Source organism: Prionailurus bengalensis, chromosome B4 (assembly GCF_016509475.1).
Source record: "Prionailurus bengalensis isolate Pbe53 chromosome B4, Fcat_Pben_1.1_paternal_pri, whole genome shotgun sequence".
Lineage (NCBI taxonomy): Eukaryota > Metazoa > Chordata > Mammalia > Carnivora > Felidae > Prionailurus > Prionailurus bengalensis.
Window position 1 is genome coordinate 132,194,208 of NC_057358.1, and position 23,750 is coordinate 132,217,957.

Consider the following 23,750-nt stretch of genomic DNA (forward strand, 5'->3'; position numbering starts at 1 on the left):
ACATCATTTTGAAAACTACATTTTATTTTTGTGTCACAGAAAAACAATATTTTTTTGTACATTTCTAAAATTAGTACTCAGAAATTTTACATGAAATTAACTTTAATATATCTTTTTAATATTTTGAATTCTCTACCCCAAACTTAAAATATAAAACTCATGCACTATTGATTACCCCGAACTATAAAGATCCTAGCTACCTTCCTCTTTATCTTCCCAATAAAAAATGTTTGTAAAAAATAAAAAAAATTAAAAAACACGTTTTTTAAAAGTAATTTCAACTTGTCAAAAAGTCAAATGGTTTAAAATTTAGTTTAATATTTCCTTTCTGTTGCTAAAGGTGAATATACAATTTAATGCTGTAAATACAACAAAAACTTTTTTGTGTGTCCTGTAAACATTCCTTCCTTAAATGGTTCCCTCCTTTGGAAATGTATCTATCTCTGTTAAGTGTTCAAGAGGGAATGGGACATTTTTGAACTCAGGTTTTCCATCTGTTTAGTGTCTCATTTGGACACTAAAGTGAGGGGATCAGTTATCCCTTCTAGTTTTCAATAGGTTTATATATATTTCAATAGTTTATATATATTCCTGAATTGACATTCAATGTATAGTTATTACACATCAGAGACTTTTAGCATAAATGTAAGATTTCAATTTCTTTTGCTGACTTTCCTTTAACAATAACACATGAAAAAAACAAACTCTTACTTCGAGACCTGAAATTTGAGACTGCTTTGCCATTTCTTTAGCTCCTAATAAGCACTAAGAAGCAATTTGCATCAATTCGCCACCTACTCCTTGGCATCCCCAATTCCTCCAGCAGTTATTGCGAAGGTGGCTTCATTTTCAGGCATCTCGGGGCTAACAGAATACAAGGGAACAGAAGTTTATAAAAAGCTCCATTTCTATAAATACCATATTCATGTCACAAGCATCACACTCCTATCAGTCTGAGTCTCCAGAGACATTTCAGAGTTGCTAGAGCTAAATGTGGACTACAGAAATTTACCCACAAGTATTATCAACTCTCACACTTACTGAACAACTTCCATTTGCAAGGTTCTGAATATCAAGAAAAATTACCCCAAACTTGGAAATAGGCAGAAGGAATAACTAGGGGGTTCTTTTAGTATACTCTCAGGCATTGGGTAGCAGACCTTTAGGGGCCCCGATTTGAAAGGGATGTGCACATTTCTACTGACTAAACTAACGCAGGGGAAAATTGTGAAAGGCTTTGAAGCGAACTGAAAGATTACTGAGGGCCTTCAGTGGAAAAATAGGTTGGGGTGCTTGGGTGGCTCAGTCAACTGAGCGTCTGTCTGACTTGGGCTCAGGTCATGATCTTGCGGTCCATGGATTTGAGCCCCACGTCAGGCTCTGTGAAGACAGCTCAGAGCTCACAGCCTGGAGCCTGCTTTGGATTCTGTGTCTCCCTCTCTCTCTGCCCCTCCTCCACTCACACTCTGTCTCTCTCTCACTTTCTCTTTCTCTCTCAAAAATAAACATTAAAAAAAAGAAAAAAGAAAAGAAAAGAAAAATAGGTTGCCCAGGACACCCTTCCCAGTTCCCCAGTTCTGTGAGGACTCTGCCTTCCATTGTCTTTGAGCTATTTACAACTCTGTAAATTGTAGGTAACCAAGAGTAATACAAATTATTCTTGTCCATAGAAATGTAAATTGTATGAGGAGGAATACAATGGATTATTGTCCTGTGGATACTGACCTGCTTTTGATCAATTTATAATTCATGTTAGCATTCCTCATTTGGCTCCATATGTGTGCTCATTTGATTTTTTCTTTGATCTGGTTATAAAATTGTATTGGTTCCTGCATTAATTAATGAGTTAAATAAAATCTTTGACATTTCATATTTGTATGTGATTGTATGGTCTTTAAAATTTTACCTTTTTTTTTTTAACGTTTATTTATTTTTGAGACAGAGAGAGACAGAGCATGAACAGGGGAGGTGCAGAGAGAGAGAGGGAGACAAAGAATCTGAAACAGGCTCCAGGCTCTGAGCTGTCAGCACAGAGCCCGACGCGGGGCTCGAACTCATGGACCGTGAGATCATGACCTGAGCCGAAGTCAGACGCTTAACCGACCAAGCCACCCAGGCACCCCTAAAATTTTACCTTTTAATTTATTCTACAACACTGTAGGAGTCAAGGTTAATTTGTAGGAAACCGATAGCAATGGAGATGAGTTTTGTCTGGGGGTAATGCAAATGATGCCAGGCTATAGCACTGGAATCATTGTGTAGAGAAGCAACTGATTTCCCTCCAGTAGAAAAGACAACTTCAAATGTTATAATTTATCACCTTGTAGGATACTAACCAGTTTTCCATCTATTTGCAAATTTATTTCATCACTCCTTTGATTGACTACGTAAATCTCTGTCAAATTATCCTTTGAATCAATGTCTTCATCAATTAAGGAGTTGAAACAAGACTTTGACATATGTTTTATATTTACTTGCAAGAAAGTAATGTTTTTAAGCTTAAGAAAATCATACCTTATTATATACTAGATCCTACAGATTTCACAAAAATAGACAGTCTACCAGGTGAGGGGCGCCTGGGTGGCTCAGTCAGTTTAGCATGAGAATTTGTTTCAGGTCACGATCTCACAGTTCATGAGCATGAGCCCCGCTTTGGGATGAGTGAGTTTGAGCCCTGCTTTGGGTGAGCACAAACCCTGCTTCTCTCTCTCTCCCTTGCTCACTTGTGCCCTCTCTCTCTCTCTCTCTCTCTCAAAAAAAAAAAAAAAAAAGAAAAAGAAAAAAAAAGTCTAACAGGTGGAACTATGACAAATGACAGATATGCAAAGTAAGGTAAATTTCATAAAGTCAATATATATATTATAGAACTCTGAAGAGAGGAGGCATTATCCCAACTAGGTTGATTAGGGAAGGCCTCATAGATAAGCCTCTGAAGAGGCTTTTGAGGCAGAATTGGGTGGTATTCCAAGTAGAGGGAACAGCATGAATACAAAATTGGAATGGAGATACTTGTTTTGTAGATAAGAAAGAGAAGACTAAGAAGTTAGCTTTAGATATGTTCTGTTTAAAGTACCTGTGGGATACTCCTGTAGAGGAGTTCTATAAGCAGTTGGAAGTGAATATCTAAAGCTTGAGTAAAAGGTTAATAAACAAGAAATAAAAATTGGAAAATCACTGATCACAAGAGAAAGAGCCTACTGCTACTTTGTACTGTTATTATATCCAAGTTGTGGTGACTGTTTAGTAATATTAATAGCTTTCATTTATTAAGTATTTACTAATTTACTACAGGCTCCTTTATATTATTTTACTTAAATCTTATGAGAACCCTTGGGTATGTATTATTATCCACATTTTACAGAGAAGATTGAGGTTCAGAGAGAAGTAACCAGGGGGCACACTGCTGGTAAATGATGATGCTAGATTAGAGACTAAAGTATTTGACTCCAAAGCTCATGTTCTTTTTTTTTTTTTTTTTTTTTTTGAGAGAGAGAGAGAACAAGTGGCAGAGGGGCAGAGAGAGAGACAGAGAGAGAATCCAATGCAGGCTCTGTGTTGTCAGGGCAGAACCTGATGTGGGGCTTGAACTCATGAACCGTGAGATCGTGACCTGAGCTGAAATCAAGAGCAGGATGCTTAACCCACGCCCCCAAAGGTCATGTTCTTAACCACTAGACTAAAATACCTCTCAAAGTTGGTTTTTGTTTTTTGTTTTGTTTTATTTTGTTTTGTTTTGTTTTGTTTTGTTTTGTTTTGTTAGAGGGGTAGAGATTAGGCTATACACTCTGAGCACCCTATGGGTCAGGTTACTTCCCTTAGGAAATAGCAGGGGGGGGGGGGTCCCCTGAGGATAGCAAATGGGCTATAAATAAGGCTTGCTAAGCTAAAACTACAGCTGCTAAAAAGGCCTGAACAGAATGAGAAAAGAATGTTTGATGGCAAATACTCAGCTGGCCACTTACAAATGGCAGGGAGATAAGGAGATGAGAAAGAGGGAAGCTTCACAAGCTATCTACAAAGTTGAACTGGTGTTTTTTTTTATTCTGTTCTAGAAACAGAAAAAAAAAATTACTTCAGAAACTTGACCATTTGGGTACCTTTTCAATTTTTGGTAATTATTTAAAATTTGTTTTTCCTTTGAATTCAGCAGGATTCTTTGTTTCTACTGTCCGCTGACTTCAGATATGCTAAGTAGAATAAAATAAATGGGGTTTTTCTTGATTCAAAAGCTTTAAAGGGAGAATAATGTATACTTGGGGGCCAGCAATAGTTACTTATGGGAGCAATAACTATAGTGACATCCTACGGAAAGAACTGAGTCCCTTTTTGTAGTCACTCCCGTACATCTGAGAATTCTTCTGATAACACCTTTCTGTTCAATTCCTTGAGAATTTTGTGGTTTTTTTCTGAACAGGAAATGTCTTTCTACTACATCTGTATAAAGTAGTAGTTGAGGCCTTGGGACTGGCTATGACTGTCCTAAATAGATCGTCTTCAACAAATTAAAAAATGGTGTAAGATTAAAAGCGTCGGCCTTAGGGGTGCCTGGGTGGCTTAGTTAGCTGGGTGTCTGACTCTTGATTTCATAATCTCATATTCTGTGAGTTTGAGCCCCATGTCAGGCTCAGTGCTGACAGCATGGAGCCTGCTTGGGATTCTCTCTCTCCCCCTGTCTCTCTGCCCTTCCCCTGCTCATGCATGCTCTCTCTCTTTCTCAAAATAAATAAACTTAAAAAAAAAAAAAAGAAAAAGAAACAAATAAAGGCGTCAGCCCTAGATTCAGACAGCACAGATTCTAATCCTGATTCCAATCTTTATTGATTGATTTCGGGGGAGTCCATTCATTTACTCATTAAGAAAATATTTATTGAGGACCTGCTACATCCTTATTGTAGGCGCTTGAGATCTAGAAGTGAAAAAAATAGACAAAGATTCCTGCCCTGTGGAACTTATATTTGGCAAGAAGAAGAAATGGATAATAAATAATGAACATAATAAATACATTATGTAATATGTTCGAAGATGATGAGTGTTATGGGGAAAGAAAAAATAGAGCTGGGTGAGGGAGACAGAAGTGTGGGAACTGGGAGGAGTTGCAATTTTAAATAGGGAGATCTAGACAGGTATTGCGGAGAAGGTAACATTTGATCAAAGACTTGAAGGAGGAGAGACTGGTTACCAGAATGAGGGCTATGTGGGGAAAGAGTATTCCAGGCAGGGATGACACTAAGTGCAAGGCCCCTAAAGTAGAAGTGTGCCTGGCATGCTTCTAACAGCAAAGTGCCCTCTGGGGTTGCAGTGCTGGGAGAAGGGGGAGAACAGGGGAAACCGGATAGGGATATTTACATAGTGCTCTGTAAACCACTGCAGAGACTTGAGCTTTTATTGTGAGTTAAAATGGGGAGCCAGTGGAGGGTTTAAAGCAGAGGACAGATATGATCTGACTTAATTTTACAAAGGTTCACTCTGGCTTCTATGTTTAAAACAGACTGTAGGGGTGCCTGGGTGGCTCAGTCATTCAAGCGTCTGACTCTTGATTTCGGCTCAGGCCAGGATCTCACAGTTCATGGGTTTGAGGCCCGCATCGGACTCTGCACTGACAGTTGGGAGCCTGCTTGGGATTCTCTCTCTCTGCCCCTCCCTTGCTTGTGTTCTCACTCTCTCTCTCTCTCTCAAAATGAATAGAGTTTAAAAAAATGGAATGGACTGTAGAGAGGCAATGGTTACCTGTTTCCTCATGTGGAAACTATGGATAATGACCTCCATCTCTTAGGGTTGTTGTTATAAGTGATGAAATATATATATATAAAGCACTTGGTGCAAAGCCCAGGACTTGGCAGCCACTCAATGGGTATTAGCTACCATTATTATTAGCATCATCAACTTCTCAACCAAAAAGTTTCCTTTAAAGTCAAGAATTCTTTGTGGGAAATCTTTAGGGACCAGAAAGAAGGGAGGACAAGCTGCATAGCAAATTAAGTTTTGACATTTTAAGCTCTGATCTAGTTTTGGTGTTTTTATTCAAATTTATGGAAATTTGACATTACTAACCTCTATGATAACTTTAATTACCCTTTATTGAGTACGCAGAACCCTAGTATTCTCTCAAGACTGTAGAACTGAGGAGTTACTTGTTCCTACAAATAGGGAGGATCTGATAAAATATGCAAATGATTGAACATATAGATGGAGTTCATTCATTTGTTAATTCAACAAATAGTAATTGAGTTCCTACTATGTGCCACATACCATGTTAGGTGCTGGGGACATTGGTGAACCAGACTCAGTTCCTATTGTGAGGGAGAGGTACATGTAGCCAGCTGATGTAATTCAGAGTGAAAAGTGTTTAGGGAAAGTTCTAAGCACAGCAATCTGTCTAAGATGCAGACCAAGAAATTTATATCTGTGAAAAGATGGAAAAATCCTACTACCTATTTAATTCAATAAAGAACATTTAGATTGCTGAAGCTTCATAAAACAGAATTTGTATATTATAGCTTATAGGGACGGGTCATGAAAAAATAGTCTAAATAAAAATCAGATAAATGGGAGAACTGATTATTTAATGTTTATTTGATGACAGCTCATAATAAGTACTGTGATACATGGCAAAAACCAGATTAAGAGCTCATGTGATTTCCTTTTGCTGATTTTTCCTCCTTTTTGTAGAGTTATTACAAATCTTTGCCTTGTTGCTCAGGGTTGGCTAATAAATCAGTCACAAATACTGCACACGTATTACATCTCAGGCACTGATGGAATACAGCAGTGAGCAAGAGAATCGTGTCTCTATCCTCAGGGAATTTGCTGTCTAGCAAGGATGAGATACATTATATAAATCATTACCAATGGAATATAAGCTCTATGATGGTAGGGCCTTATCTTTTTGTTTTAGTCATTGTTCTATCCTCAGAACCTCAAGTAGCTGGTATGTAGTATGTCTCTCTGTAAAAATTTATTGTTTGGGGTGCCTGGGTGGCTCAGTTGGTTGAGCGACCGACTTCGGCTCAGGTCATGATCTCACAGTCAGTAGGTTCAAGCCCCGCGTCGGGCTCTGTGCTGACAGCTCAGAGCCTGGAGCCTGTTTCAGATTCTGTGTCTCCCTCTTTCTCTGACCCTCCCCTGTTCACGCTCTCTGTCTCAAAAATAAATAAATGTTAAAAAAAAATTTAAAAAAAATTTATTGTTTATAATTTTTCATTAAATACGTAAAGTACCACAAAAGAATATATAGTACAGTAAAGGGTACAGCCTAGACTGTAAGGGTTAGGGAAAGATTCCCTGAGGAAGGGATGTTTAAACTGAAACCTAAAAACAAAACAAAACCTGGCAGAAGAAAGGAGAATAATATATCTCTATCATACTCTGTGCTTTCCCTGCACGGACACAATTTGGTTGGAAATGATTCTTTCATTATCTAGGTTTACTGTAACTTTGGGAGGCCAGGGACCAAGTCTATGTGTCAACAGAATCTCTGAATCCCTAGAACCTAGTCCATAGTAGGGACGTCACAATGAATTGAATACTTTCTGAGAAGGAAATTCAAGCACGTAGTATCTGCCAGTGGCATAATTACAGCCCCTTAGGAGAGGCAATTCTATTTAATGCCATATGCCCAAGAATCTGATTAAAAATAAGAAAATATTGGGCGCCTGGGTGGCTCAGTTAAGCGTCTGACTCTCAGTTAAGCTCAGGTCATGACCTCATGGTTTGTGAGATGGAGCCTCACATCTGGCTCTGCACTGACAGCACGAAGGCTGCTTGGGATTTCTCTTTCCCTCTCTCTGCCCCTCCCCAGCTTGTGCTCTCTCTCTCTCAAAAAATAAACAAAAAAACAAAAAAAAAAAGGAAAGAAAAGAAAAGAAAAGAAAAGAAAATATTTACCTGTCATAAATCTTGGCAATTCTCAGTTCTCCTCTTCCTTTTCTTAGGCTTATTCTTGTTGTTGAAGCATGAGCCAGAATGTGTCCCCCGATGGGTTTTTTGGGGTCTGCCTGAAAACTGAATTAATAAACACCTTTTCAGGATTTTTTTCAAGTTTATTTATTTATTTTGAGAGACAGAGCACAAGCGGGGGAGTGGCAGAGAGAGAAAGGGAGAGAGAGAGAGAGAGAGAGAGAGAGAGAGAATCCCAAGCAGGCTCTGCACTGTCAGTGTAGAGCCTGATAAGGGGCTCGAACTCATGAACTGTGAGATCATGACCTGAGCTGAAGTCAGACACTTAACAGACTGAGCCATGCAGGTGCCCCTACACCTTTTCAGGTTTTATCATATGGACTATATACAGTAAAATCTGCAATAAGGAGGGAATTTTTCTGTGGAGAACAGCAGGGGATGGGATTGGTGTGTGTTCTAAGCAAGCAGAGGCTCATTTGTTAACTATAGAGTGGGGTAGGGTTTGGAGCTGCTATGTACCCCATTGTCATCCACTTCAGGCTTTTGAGAGTCCTATGATGAACTGTTTATGTTTTTTTTTCTTTTTTAATTTTTTTTAACATTTTATTTATTTTTGAGACAGAGAGAGACAAAGCATGAACGGGGGAGGGTCAGAGAGAGGGAGACACAGAATCTGAAACAGGCTCCAGGCTCTGAGCTGTCAGCACAGAGCCCGACGCGGGGCTCGAACTCACGGACCGCAAGATCATGACCTGAGCCGAAGTCGGCCGCTTAACCGACTGAGCCACCCAGGCGCCCCGAACTGGTTATGTTTTGATTAATTTTTTAAAAGGACAAAACACAAATAAAACATTATTCACTGTCTTAGGATAATTCTTGGGGGTAAGTGATTTTTCTTCTTTATAAAATACAAAGATTGAACTTATTCATTCACTTATCAGAAATATTTATTAATGGCCTACTATGTCCCAAGCCTAATTCTAGTCTAATGAATAAAAAATGCCCAGTTATCCCTATGAGGACATGATGTAAATGAGAGCAGATTGAGAACTTCCTTCTTGGGGCGCCTGGGTGGCGCAGTCGGTTAAGCGTCCGACTTCAGCCAGGTCACGATCTCGCGGTCCGTGAGTTCGAGCCCCGCGTCGGGCTCTGGGCTGACGGCTCAGAGCCTGGAGCCTGTTTCCGATTCTGTGTCTCCCTCTCTCTCTGCCCCTCCCCCGTTCACGCTCTGTCTCTCTCTGTCCCAAAAATAAATAAACGTTGAAAAAAAAAATTTAAAAAAAGAACTTCCTTCTTAGTCATTAACTGTATGTTGGAAGCCTTCGATGTTGCACTCATTATGAATTTTCAGTGAGAATAATCTTGGAAATATCTGTGTCTTTATTACTTAAGCCTAAAGTTTATTCTTCTAAAATAAGTTGCAGAACAGAGGAGTTCTTACTACATTTGATCATATGGATTAAAAAAATATATGATTGCAAGGTAGTTACAAATATTATTGATGCTCACCATGAGAGATCTACTCACTAGGGGACTAACACTTCCTTGGCAAGAAGTGAAAGGTTCTTAATAACCCTAATAGTGGACCCTTTACAAAAACCAAGTGGAAAAATCCTTACTAAAACACTAGCAAACCAAATCCAGCAGCATATTAGAAGGATTATACATCATGAACAAGTAGGATATGCCTTAGGAATACAAGAGTAGTTCGACATAGGAAAATCATCAGTGTAACATACTATATCAACAGAATGGAGGAGAAAAAAACCCCCACATAATCTTCCCAGCTGACGCAGAAGAAAACCTATGCTTTGAAATCATCAAGAAGGGGAACTGAATAGGGGCGCCTGGGTGGCGCAGTCGGTTAAGCGTCCGACTTCAGCCAGGTCACGATCTCGCGGTCCGGGAGTTCGAGCCCCGCGTCAGGCTCTGGGCTGATGGCTCAGAGCCTGGAGCCTGTTTCCGATTCTGTGTCTCCCTCTCTCTCTGCCCCTCCCCCGTTCATGCTCTGTCTCTCTCTGTCCCAAAAATAAATAAACGTTGAAAAAAAAATTAAAAAAAAAAAAAAGGGGAACTGAATATAAACTAACAGGTTATACTTGATCAAAATAAACTGTGACATAGCATACTAACCTCAGCTTTGGGAGAATATGGTTACAAGTCATTTTAAATTCTGCTTGTTCCGTGAAGGTGTTGAGAATTCTAGTTACTCGAAGCATGAGCATGGTGTAGTAAGGATGTGGCTGACTGGCATGAGGTTAAATAGATTGTAGGGTAGTGAGGATAAGAAGCTCTTTGGGAAAGGAATCTGCTATTATAAACTGCTGCTTGATTAAATGGTTTCGGGGGTTAGGACCGGAGGATCCCTGGCTGGGGCTGTTAGGATTGGTTAAGATTCAGCAGGTCCAATGTTGGAACAAACACAGATCGTTCATTTTGAAGTGAACCACTATCAAGAAAGCAGCAGCCAGAAAGTTGAGACTGACAGCAGTTAAGTCAGAAGACTTGGGGTACCTGGGTGGCTCAGCTGGTTAAGCGGCTGACTCTTGGTTTCAGCTCAGGTCATGATCTCACCGTTTGTGAGTTCAAGCCCTGCACCAGGCTCTGTGCTGGTGTGGAGCCTGCTTGAGATTCTTCTTCTTCTCTCTCTGCCCCTCCTCCACTTGCTCTGTCTCTATTGCTCTCAAAATAAATAAACTTAAAAAAAAAAAAGTCAGAAAGCTATATACCACATCCGCTTTACCCATTCATCAGTTAGTGGACATTTGAGCTCTTTCCATAATTCGGCTATAAAAATCAGGGCGCATGCCTTCCTTCTATGTAGTATTTTTGTATCCTCTAGGTAAATACCCAGTAGTGCCATTTGCAACAATGTCGAGGGAGCTAGAGAGTGTTATGCTAAGCAAAATAAGTTAGTCAGAGAAAGACACATACCATATGATCACTCATATGTGGAATTTAAGAAACAAATGAGCAAATGGGGGAAAAAGACAAGTAAACCAAGAAACAGACTCTTAACTATAGCAAGCAAACTGATGGGAGTGCCTGGGTGGCCCAGTCTGACTCTTGATTTCAGCTCAGGTCACGATCTCACGGTTTGTCGGTTCATCAGTTCGGGCCCTGTGTGGGGCTCTGTGCTGACAGCGTGGAGCCTGCTTGGGATTCTCTCTCTCTGCCCCTCCCCTGCTCATGCTCTCTCTCTGCCAAAATAAATAACCTTAAAAAAAAAAAAAGATTTAAATAACAAACTGATGGCTACCAGAGGGAAGGGGAGGGGGATGGATTAAATAGGTGATGGGGATTAAGGAGTGATGAGCACTGGGAGCTGTTGAACTGTTGAGTCACTAAATTCTACACCTGAAACTAGTATCACACAGTATGTTAATTAATGGAATATAAATAAAAACTTTAAAAAAAGTCAGAAGGTTAGGTTGCTTTCTGCAAGGCAGCTGAAGGGGTAGAAAGCAATAAAATGATCTCAGCTGGATAAAATAGCTGGAGGTGAGTTGTCTGTATAATGCTTACAGATCGATACCACTCTTTTTTAATGGAATTAAATTGTCCAGGTCATCCTACATTATCAGTGGTTCTTCAAGGTCTTAAAAGAATCCTATGTTCTATACAGATAGGCTGCTTGAGGTGCTGATGATATCAAACAGGTCTGTGCCCTCTGAACTGGCAAATACTATATTTACACTTCCCTAATGCACTTTCCATGTTGTGCCCTTAGTGCTATCATTATTCACCTATTATATTCCCCCTCAATCTCTCTTCTATTACCTGTCACTAAGCTCCTTAAGGGCAGACAAAACTGGATTTAAGTTTGTAGCAAGCACCTACACAGTGGGTCCTCAAAAGCATTTTTGAGGGGTGTCTGGGTGGCTCAGGTGGTGATCTCACGGTTTGTGAGTTTGAGCCCCACATTGGGCTCTGTGCTGATAGCTCAGAGCCTAGAGCCTGCTTTGGATTCTGTGTCTCCCCCTCTCTCTCTGCCCCTCGCTTGCTCACGCTCTGTCTCCCAAAAATAAACATTAAAAAAATAAAAAAAAATTTTTTTTTGAACATAAGATATGGAAGTTACAAAAAATATCAAGAATATTGGATGATAGAAAGATTAGTGCTTCCACAAGTTAGACCGATTAGAAATTTCTGCCAAGGGGAGACAAGGAGAGTAAAGCTAAACAAATGGGTGAGGACAGGTTTCAACAGCTATGGTTACTGCTTCTCACAGATGGTCTCTCAGTACTGCTTAGTAGTTCTCCTATATGAGCATGGTTGGTGTCCTTAAGCCCCCTTGTCCATTCTTGTCCCTTCATCTTGGATGACAATGCCTGCTTCTTTGTAACAAAAAAATGAATGCTCTCAGGAAGAAACTCCCTCAACTTTCCCTTCTTCCTATCTGCCATTTACAGACTTACCTACGAGTGTAGTCATCCTTGCTACTTCCCTCTCCAACTTTTCTTTTTTCTTATTCCAAGTCCTCTCACACCTTGATGCCTTTGCACACATACTTCCCTGTAAACAAAAGCCCCTTTCCCACTGTGTTTGTTCATTTACCCACTTACCCACCAAGTGTCAGCCCTTCTTGGAAACCTTGCCTGACTCTCTGAAACGGAGTAGAGCCTGCCTTGTCTGTGCTTTCATGCCACCACACATTCCTTTCAAAGAATAGTGCGTTGGAATTTTAAATCCATGGGTCTCAGTCCCCTACTATACTCCAAATCCTTATTCATCTTTGCCATTCCAGTGCCCAGGAAAGTGCCAATAACGTAAAAGGCACTGGATAAATACTGTCGAATGAACGGAGAGGAGGACAGTTTGGGTATCCCTGGTCTAGATCTTTCTGGATACAGATTTTGTGACACGCCTTCAAAGAAGTTATAATTCAAGGAAATTTTGAAAGGTGTTCTGACAGAAAGGTAAATGTAGAAGGAGACAGAATTTCTCTCTAATGGAAGTAATCCAACCCCACCCCATGACAGATAATTTAAAGAACAGAAAGGTGGAGCATTTAGATGGATAGCCATGTTGTTTTCTTAGCAAATTATTGTTTGCTGTTACCAATATGGTATCTTTTTTTTTTAAATTTTTTTAATGTTTATTTATTTTTGAGACAGAGACAGAGCATGAACAGGGGAGGGTCAGAGAGAGAAGGAGGCACAGAATCCGAAACAGGCTCCAGGCTCTGAGCTGTCAGCACAGAGCCCGATGCGGGGCTCGAACTCACGGAGTGTGAGATCATGACCTGAGCCGAAGTTGGCCGCTTAACCGACTGAGCCACCCGGGCGCCCCTACCAATGTGGTATCTTATGCACAAAAGAGAATAGGTACTACTGCTTATTACTGATTACTGTAGGTGAGGAGCCTGAATGTTAAGAATATTATCTCCAAAGGGAGATGATTTGGAATGAACTAAGTGGGGAAATAAATTACAGAATATGCAAAAGTACTAAGAAAACATATAGCAAAGATATTATGGGAAGAAAAATGTCCTCAAAAGTGATTCATAAACTAAGAGGTTATATGTCATTCAAATAGATTTCAACATACCATAACAGCCTTAGCTCTGGGAGAATACCAAGCCAAGTCAAATTTTACTTGAATTTTACATCCATCAAGGTGTTCAGGATTCTGTATAGAATTTTGCATAGAATTTATGCTCTTAACTTTTCTTATAGGTCACTGACACTTTGTTAATTTATTAAGAGATATAGACTCTTCCCCAGAAAAATGCACATGTGTACACACCCAAACTTTTCATGTAAGTTTAAGGGATTCATGGTTTCTCTCTCCTCTGATGTCAATGGCTATTAGTTATAATAATAACAGCGAAGATTTATCGAATCCTTACTATGTGGCAGATGCCCTTCTTAACTTATCCAATGATTTCCTTTTGCTTCAATTCCATATTTAGTAAATAGCTTTGGATTAAAATTTGAATTCCTACAGAGGTCTGCCTACAAGGAGAGAATGCACTGGTTATAAGAACCCCAAATGTAGTTACATTTTTCATTGGCCCTCTGATCTTTCATGGAGCCTCTTGAGCTTGTGAGTCTGCCCCTGAGAAATGGATTGGTTTTCAGTAGGCAACCCAATTAAATCTCTGCCTGTAAGGCTGAGGGCTCTGAACTCTGGTCAATTCACCAGGGTAATGGATACATCCCTGCAAAGTTTCTCAAATGACAGCTCGCCAGCCTCTCCCCAAGCATATAAGGCCCTGATGTACTGTGTGATATATGAGCTTCGGAGTTAGACCACGTTCAAGTTTAAGCATTGTAAGTGTCTGTTTCTTCATTTTGAAAGGGGTGGGGGGTAGTAAAAGTATCTAACTGGTAGGGTATCTGTAAGAATACAGGGTATCTGTAAGGCATTAGTCCAGTGGCTATAATCATCTGTTTTCCTAATCCTGACTCAAACACATATTGTCAGTGTAACCATGGGCTAGTTACTTAGCTTTATGAACTTTGGTTTCTTTAACTGTATAATGGGAACAAAAAGACTTTACCTCTTAGGGCTACCATGGGGATTCAAGATATATATATATATATAAACATATATATATATATATATATATAATTTTTTAAGTGTTTATTTATTATTGAGAGACAGAGAGAGACAGAGTGTGAGCAGGGGAGGGGCAGAGAGAGACGGAGACACAGAATCCCAAGCAGGCTCCAGGCTCTGAGCTGTCAGCACAGAGCCTGACGCGGGGCTCGAACTCACAAACCACGAGATCACGACCTGAGCCGTAGTCGGACGCTCAACCCACTGAGCAACTCAGGCGCCTCTCGAGATATATTTAATATAACTCATTGAAAGCCTACTACATGCCAGGAGCTGAGTCAGGTCACTTATGCACATTAGCTCTACCGTTACACATGAGAGATACCAAATCTCTTGGCACATGAGAGATACCAAATCTCTCGGCACATGAGAGATACCAAATAAATGGTAACTTAATTATTTAATTAAATGATTCAGTTAAAACAGTCACTCTTTCAATGACATGTAAACCAAGAAACTTTTCTTAAAGTTTCTTTGAACTTCCTGAGTATTCTAGCAGTTATAACTAAGGACTGAAGTTAAGTACGACAAGGTATAGAATTCCGCATCCTTTGAGAAGGCTTTAATTTACTTCTATTTCTGATCCAGTAAAAACAGCTTCAGAAAACCACCCACATCCCTCCTTTAGCCTATTCTTATTTCCCTTTCTTTCATATTTTCTTCTCTTCTTTCCTCCTTTTCTCAGGGGATGGGAGAATATGATGAGTGGGAGGAAGAGAGAGGGGTGGGTATGAAGAGAGGCCAAGAGAGATTGTGTCATTTATCCCCATCTGGTTGAACAGACACAGTGTATTACATTGTTGACGGTAAGGCCCAGAAGAGACTGACCTCCCAACTTCAAACCAGGGTGCTGGGGTCATGGAGTACAAGATTGTGGTGATGGTAGGGCAGGTTACATTTTCCTAGGACTAGCATGGGGAGGGTAGTGCAGTGAGACTAAAAGAGCATCAGCTTTGAAATCAAAGATTTGAAAATCAAACATTTGATTTGAACCTGGGTTCAAATCCTGGCTCCAGGTTTTATTTATTTAGAGAGGGCGTGCGCACACAGGGAAGGGGCAGACAGAGAAAGAGAGAGAGAATCCCAAGCAGGTTCTGCACTGACAGTACAGAGGTCTACGTGGGGCTCAGTCTCACAAACTGTGAGGTCATGACCTGAGCCAAAATCAAGAGTCAGGCGCTTAACTGACTAAGCCACCCAGGCACCCCCAGCTCCCATTTTTAAACTGTATGATTGGGCAAGTAGATACTCTGAGCCTCTATTTCCTCCTTTACAAATTAGGAATAATAATAGTATCGACCTCAAATACTGGTTGGAATGGAGACCTTCAGGGGTCTGTGCAAGGGCAAGTTGGTACTGTCCCTGAGGGACAGCTGGAACTCCTGGTACTTGCTAAAGGGGAAGCTTTTGGATGGAATTTCTGAGAAGGGGTCTACTGAGGAGAGAAAGGCTGAGTGAACATACCCAAGAATGAGGAGGATCCTTTGAGATTAAGGGAAGATAGGGAAAGAAGAGTACTGCAAAAAGAGAAGAATTTGGGGGAAAGAGAAAATATTTTTTTAAATGTTTATTTGTTTTGAGAGAGAAAGAGAGAAAGCATCAGCAAGCAGGGGAGAGGCAGAGAGAGAGAGAGAGAATCCCATTGGTTTGATCTCATGACCTTGATCTCATGACCCTGAAATCCAGAGTCGGACACTTAACCGACTGAGCCACCCGGGCGTCCCAAAGATTTTTTTTTTTTTTTTTTTTTGAGAGAGGTAGAGGGTGTGAGTGAGCAAGCAGAGAGAGAAAGAGAGAGAGAGAAAGAGAGAGAGAAAGAACCCCAAAGCAGGGCTCAAGCTCATCTGACATGGGGCTCAAATTCACAAACTGTGAGACCATGACCTAAACCAAAATTGGATGCTTAACTGATTGAGCCACCCACGTGCCCCCAAAACTTTACTTTGAAAGATTTTTAAAATATTTTTTAATGTTCATTTATTCTTTTTTTTTTTTTTTTTTTTTTGAGAGAGAAAGACAGAGTGTGAGCAGGGGAGGGGCAGAGAGAGAGACACAGAATCCGAAGCAGGCTCCAGGCTCCGAGTTGTCACAGAGCCTAATGTGGGGCTCAAACTCACAAATTGTGAGATCATGACCTGAGCTGAGGTCAGACCCTCAACTGACTGAGCCACCCAGGCTCCCCTAGAAGATTTTATTTTTAAGTAATCTCTACACTACCCAACATGGGGCTCAAACTCACAACCTCAAGATCAAGAGTCATGTTCCATTGACTAAGCCAGCCAGGTGCCCCAAGAAAAGATGGTTTTTTAAAAGGGTTATGTTTAAGAAGTTTTGTTAAGTAATTCCCCCCACTCCCACCATTTTCTCATAAAGTATGCAGAAAAATCTACACTTTTTTCAGAAGTTTGAAGATGGAATTCTGGGTTTTGAGCTAGGGGGACACATAGCACCATTCTGAGATTTGCTTCATAGAAAGAACAGGGAGGCCTAGGGAGCCTGAGATTTGCTGGGTTGATATGAGAATTATGTAAGATGATGCATAAAAGCATCTGGCACATGGTGAGCAATCAATAAATAAAAGTTCTCTTAATCCCTTAATGGAATTCAAATAGTTTATTTTTATTTATTTCAGTTTTTATTTTATTTAAGTAATCTCTACACTCAACATAGGGCTCAAACTCACAACCCCAAGACCAAGAGTGGAATGTTCTTCTAACTGAGACAGCCAGGCACCCCTGAAGTTCAAATAGTTTAAATGACTTGCTCATGGTCACCAGGCTAGTGGACTTGGCTTAATATTTCCTCTTTAACCATATTGCCTCTTAATTTATGCAAATGATGTCGAATCAGTGGGTGACACCCCTAGAGAATAAACTGACTGCACATTTACAAGACCACAAATGTTCTAAGATGACTTCTTGTCTTAGCAAAACAAATACACAAATGGAGTAGGTGGCAACATCACGGTCTTATTTGTTGCTCCTATTATTCGCCCTGGTATGGGGCTTTGCAGGCTGATACCTTCACTTTTTATCTCCAAGCCTTCATCAGCTGGATCATTCTAGTTCTAAAATCTGTATCTGTAAGCCTCGTCTAAGAGCTAACGCTCTGCTGTATGATACAGCAGCTCCTTGCCTCTATAATTTTGTTCCTTTTTAATACGATGTGCCATCAAGTATAATGCATGGGATATAAGCCTCAATTATTGTCAGTATACTTGGGGACTCATACCAATTATAGTGCTATTTCTCTGACAGGTCCCAGGCGAGCTGCAGCTTGGAGTTCTTCAACACTGAGAAACAAAGATTTTCTTTATTGGAGGTTTTCTAATAGCATTTGAGATCCTTTAGTTTAAAACTGTACTGTTGTTGTTGTTGTTGTTGTTGTTGTTGTTGTTGTTGATTGAGTTGTGGCAACTTATGTGCTTTATATGAAGGCATGTATTTAATTTATATTGTTATAATTTAACATACTTCAGAATATACTAATTATAGTGAAGTTTGATTGCTCACAACTTGGCTCAATAGAGGAGATGATGTTTCAAAGCAGAGTCACCCAGCAAAAATACTAGTCTTTGTTACTTTCTCTGGCTCTTGGCTCACTTCGTTATAAATCTCCTCCTCTCTTCAGTTCCCTCAATTATTTCCTCTCTGTCACCTCTCTATTTCTCCTTTTAGTGTCTTATTGGAGTCCATTCAAAATGGTTTTACTCTTTTTGAAACTTTCTACAAATAGAAGAAAAAGAACCCCTATCTGACCCAATTTCCACAGATCTCCTTTGCCTTCTAACTCTAGATAGACAGTTTGGGCCTCTGCAGTGTTCCCTCCTCACACCTGAAGAAAGAACATTGCTCTTTAACTTGTACTGTTTTATTTGAATGCAACCCACTTCCTCCCTCTGAGCCAATGAGTCATTTTCTCTTTTTAAAGTGAGCCCTAAAAATCTTCCATTTCTCTTCAGTTTAAAATTACACTCTTTGTGAAGTACTTCATGTCCTGTGTATGAAAGACACCCTATAAAACAGAGAAGATTGCCTTAACCACTCAAGGACTACAGGCAATGCGTGACCTACCAAGTCTTCACAATTTTGAGTTAAGTGGACATCACTTATTTTCTTCTTTATGAAGGCAAGGCACATAGTCTTTTGCTCACTAGTGAATTCCCAGAAGGTTGGTACATAGTAGATTTTTCAATAAGTATTTATTGAGTGAATAAGTGATCGGCTTCCCCTTCTCAATCTTTTTAACTTGCTTCATACCATTCATGCAGTTAATGTCTTTCACATTGGAATCTCCTGTGATTAAGTAGAAAATACTCATAAAAGCGTATTGAAAAGTGCAAGTATAAATTGTAGAAGATGCAGCAATATTCTTAGGGTTAGTTTAGAAAATGCCTAAAGAGGGGTGCCTGGCTGGCTCAGTTGGTGGAGCATGTGACTTTTTCTCTTGAGGTTGTGAGTTCTAGCCCCACATTGGGTGCAGAGATTACTTAAAAATAAAATCCTGGGGTGCCTGGGTGGCTCAGTCGGTTAAGCCTCAGACCCTTGATTTCGGCTCAGGTCATGATCTCATGGTTGTGAGACAGAGCCCTGCATTGGGCTCTATGCTGAGTGTGGAGCCTGCTTAAGATTCTCTGTCTCTCTCTCTTTCTCTCTCAAAAAAAAAAAAAAAAAAAAGATTCTCTCTCTCCGTCTGCCCCTGTCCCCTGCCTGTGCGCTCTCTCTCTCTCTAAAATAAAAAAACAATAAAATGTTAAAAAGTTAAAAAAATAAATAAAATGCCTAAAAAGAGACACATACATTTCAGTACAATTTACAAAATTTACATTGGCATATCAAATATCCTCAAGAACATATGTCAATGACCCATTTATCTGTTATTAAATGATATATTGCTTTGGTTTAAATTTTTTTTTAATGTTTATTTAGCTTTGAGAGAGACAGAGCATGAGTGGGGGAGGGGCAGTGAGAGAGGGGGAGACACAGAATCCAAAACAGGCTCCAGGCTCTGAACTGTCAGCACAGAGCCAGACACGGGGCTCGAACTCGTGAACCGTGAAATCATGACCTGGGCCGAAGTCGGACACTTAACCAACTGAACCACCCAGGTGCCCCATCTTGGTTTTAAATAAAACTATATTGCAATCACCAGAGTAATAATTGATTTAACCAAGAATCTTCAATGGATGCTAAAACCAAATGGTGAAAGCTTATTGCAGAACATGATATTTACACACATGAAGTATCACCCCACAAACTGCTTATTCATTAAAAAGGTGAAAAGGTATTTTACAGTGGGGAAATCTTGTGAACACGATCTTAATCACATGATCAAACTTCTCATCATTAATAATGGGACAAACTGCCATCATGTGTCCCCTGATACGATCTATAGAGAAGGTCATATTATTGCTTAATAATTTTCCCACCAAAAGTGTTTACTATTTTAACTAATGAGGAAAAACACCCTCCAAATTGAGGAACATTCTGAAAAACAGCTGGCCTGTACTCTTCAAAACCGTCAGTGTCATAAAAGCCTAACAAACACTGAAGAGTTGTTTTGATTAAAGGAGACCAAAGAGACAGAACAACTCCATGTAGTGCGTGATCCTCATTAGTCCCGAATCAAAAACAAAATGTAAAAACCCCACCAGCTATAACAGACATTATTGAGACAAGTGGAGGCACTTGGATACAAATGTATATCAGATAACACTAGTGTGCCGATGTTAAATTTCCTGACTGATACTTATATTGTGGTTATGTAGGAGAATGTTCTTGTTCTTACAGGAAATATGCGGAAGTATTAAGAACTGAAGTGTCATAACATCTGTAAATAATTCTCAATTGTTCCGGTGGAAAACCTCTCAAATGGTTCACTAGAAAATACACACACACACACACACACACACACACATATTTGAATATGCATGTGTACCTATGGAGAAAGAGATTTTACACACATGTACACACACACACACACACACACACACACGAGAGAGAAAAAATCTGACAAATGTTAAGAATAGATGACCCTTGGTGAATTGTATATGTGTATTCATTGTACTAGTCTTGCAAATTTTCTCTGGTTAAAATTTTTTTCTAAATATAGGCTTGTTGAAAAGACTGACATCACGAATGTGGGGTTATTTTGATTGCTTATTCAGATACATAATGTTCAAAATATTTGATGGTGGCAACTAATTTTTCTTTGAATCTTCTGTTTTCATCATCCTATTTTAGGTCTCCTTGCCTTTCTGTTCACTGCCATCTGTCAAGCAGAGCCATCAATAAGTATGTAACGTGCACAGACACCTCAATAGATTCTGAATATGCCTAGTGTGAACTGAAGTTCTGTTTCTTCTAACAGGAGACTTCTCTCATAGGACCTCTTATGTATCTCCTATAGAGAGCCTCCCTTTTTGTTTTTGGCTGACAGCTTATTAGCACAATAGAAGCCATTCATGTATATGGAATATAAATTTTTATCTTTTTCTTATTGTCCTCCAATGTCTTTTTAGTCCTAGACAAACGAGGAGCCCAAAGTATCTCTGAAAATGGTTAAACTATTGCTTCATCCTGTAAAGAACTAGAGATTCTGGAAAACAAGTGATATTTGCATTTATAAAGTAATATGCACTGTGCAATAAAGTGATTTGTGACATATTTGTGCCCACATCAGAACTGATCATTCTGGAATTATTTTCTATTCTTCACTCGAACCTTTTTGATATTAATTGAAACACAAAAGTAGAATATTGGGGCTTACGTCATAGTTGCTCCTGGATCAGCAGTCATTTGATTGGTCACAAACACAGCCACATTATATTCTGCATCAATAAATAAAATTGACCAACTAAGAGAATGGCAATATAAACAGTTCATTGTTTAGATTTCAGAGTTTAGGAATACTGTGCTTTAAATTTATTTTGTAAATAATATTACATTCCTATTTTTTCATTGATAACATAAATTAATTTATTTAAAGTTATTATTGTTATTATTATTTTTAGGTCCCTTATTTTGGTTTAAAGTCAGTATTTTGGTTTAATAAAAGAGTTGTAGTCCCATGAATTTTAGTTTTTAAAAATGTACTGCCTCCTGACATTATTCTGAGTTCTCTGCAAAGCCTACTCAACAGTCACAGATGCTATTCTGATAGTACCATTTATTTTAAAAATCTACCTTCTGAGATTTTTTGGAGTCGTGACAACATCTGGGCCAATTTTTGTTGCCGTTCAGCCAACTCCCCACGACCGCTGAAATCCACTCGGAAAAGGGCCATTATGGAATCAATGATCTACACAGGATTCACGTAAAAATAAATGTGCATTCGGCAAAGGAAAGAAGTTAATTTGAATTGGAATCAATAGAAGAAAAATAATATGCTAAGTGGCTCTGTGAGGGAGCAGTATTTAAAAGCTTGTACCAATAGCTTGAAGATGCCAGCCTCTTCGTGGAACTTGGCTGCTACATAATCAAGTAGCTCCATCTGATGTTCACCTGGTGGGAAATGCAGCGAGAAAATGTTACAAAAGCTAGAAGAAGCAGAGGCTAAGATCATGTATGTCCTTGCAGTCAGGCAAAAGAGAGTATTGAAAGGATTTTCTTGGGCACCTGGGTGGCTCAGTCGGTTAAGTGTGTGACTCTTGGTTGTAATCTCATGGTTTTGTGAGTTCAAGCCCCGTGTTGAGCTCTACGTTGACAGTGCATTCCCTTTTCCCTTTTCTCTCTGCCCCTCTGTTGCTTGTGTTCTCTCTCTCAAAATAAATAGATAAGACTTAAAAAAAAAAAAAGAAAGGATTTTCTTAATTATTTATGGATTTTTAAAAATAAATGTTTATTCATGTTTTGAGCGGGGGGAGGGGCAGAGAGAGGGGGGGACAGAAGATCTAAAGCAGGCTCCACGCTGAGAGCAGTGAGCCCGACGTGGGGCTTGAACTCATGAACCATGTAATCTTAACCTGAGCTGAAGTCAGACACTCAACCAGCTGAGTCACCCAGGTACCCCTACTTAAGGCTTTATTAAATATGATTTCACATTCTGCCTTAGCATGCATGCCAAATGCTACATTATCTAAAAAGAATGTTACTCTCCATTTCAAAGACAAAGAACAAGGACTCATTTGAGAGCATTTTAATATCTAAGGGCTTGTCAGATGATAGGTAACATTTATGGGCTAAATATATTTGGAGGAAAGTAAAATTAAGAAAAAGAACAGTGCCAAAATGTTATAAGTATCACCCAAATAATAAATCAGTGCTGCCAACCTTAAAACAGCTCAAGCATTAAATTAACATGGGGCTCTTACTAGTATATGCACGTGCATAAAGTACATTGTCCAGTACTGCATCATGGTCTACATTGAAGCGGTCAGCAATGTCCCGAAGACGATCTGGACGGCTGGAGTATGCCAAGATTAAGGATCCAATAAATCAATTTCAAAAAAAGTTTAGGTAACAACTACAAAAAATAATACCTTAATTAAGTAAACTAACAGAGGCAAACAACATCCCTGCAAAGGTGTTCTGGAGGATACTAATAATCACTTAAAATCTATATCAGATTTTATTTTTCATAAGTGTCCAGATTAATAAATACCTTAGGTAGTGATAACAGGGATAGAAATGATGAGGCAGCGATGAATTTAAATATTAAATAATCTAGGGGAACCTGGGTGGCTTAATCGGTTAAGCCTCGGACTCTTGAATTCAGCTCAGGTCACAATCCCAGGGTCATCGGATGGAGCCCCCCTCGAGCCCTGTGTGGGGCTCCACACTGAGCGTGGAGCCTGCTTAAGATTCTCTCTCTGCCCCTCTCCCCACCTTGTGCACACACTCTCTCTCTAAAATAAATAAATAAATAATAAATAAATAAATGAAATAAATATTAAATAATCTAATCTTCACAATAACTTTGGAAGCTGCTTGTTATGGCCTATATTACATTTTACAAATAAGGACACTGACCAATAGAGATTAGGCAAATGACTCAGGATCATGCAGCAAATCAGTTACAAGAGGAAAACTAGAGACTAAGATTTGTATCTCTCTTTTGATCTCAGTTCTATAAAAATAGATCTATCCTAGGAAGATAATATCACTGAATTATAATTCAAGTCACTTCACAGTGAATTAATTCACTCTCTTTAAACTACTTATGTGTTTAATATGAAATAATTTAATATATCATTAACCATGAGTTTTCAACAAATGATAAATTTGACTACATGAACCGAAGGATCAAAAAGTAATTTTAAGGATCAAAAGGAAATTATCAGCCTATGGTTT

At 39.4% G+C, this 23,750-nt stretch overlaps 1 protein-coding gene across 1 annotated transcript in view; it reads right to left on the bottom strand.

Moving 5' to 3' along the window:
• Positions 1-298: 298 nt before the first annotated feature.
• Positions 299-23,750, bottom strand: part of DMC1 (DNA meiotic recombinase 1) — a 42,370-nt gene continuing 18,918 nt past the window's right edge. Inside the window, exons 9-14 of the mRNA XM_043562594.1 lie at positions 22,772-22,863; positions 21,889-21,962; positions 21,645-21,759; positions 21,229-21,289; positions 7,885-8,001; positions 299-864 (exon numbers count right to left, since the gene is read on the bottom strand). Coding sequence (XP_043418529.1) covers positions 795-864; positions 7,885-8,001; positions 21,229-21,289; positions 21,645-21,759; positions 21,889-21,962; positions 22,772-22,863 — 529 coding nt within the window. The 3' untranslated portion in view covers positions 299-794. The remainder of the gene's footprint in view (positions 865-7,884; positions 8,002-21,228; positions 21,290-21,644; positions 21,760-21,888; positions 21,963-22,771; positions 22,864-23,750) is intronic.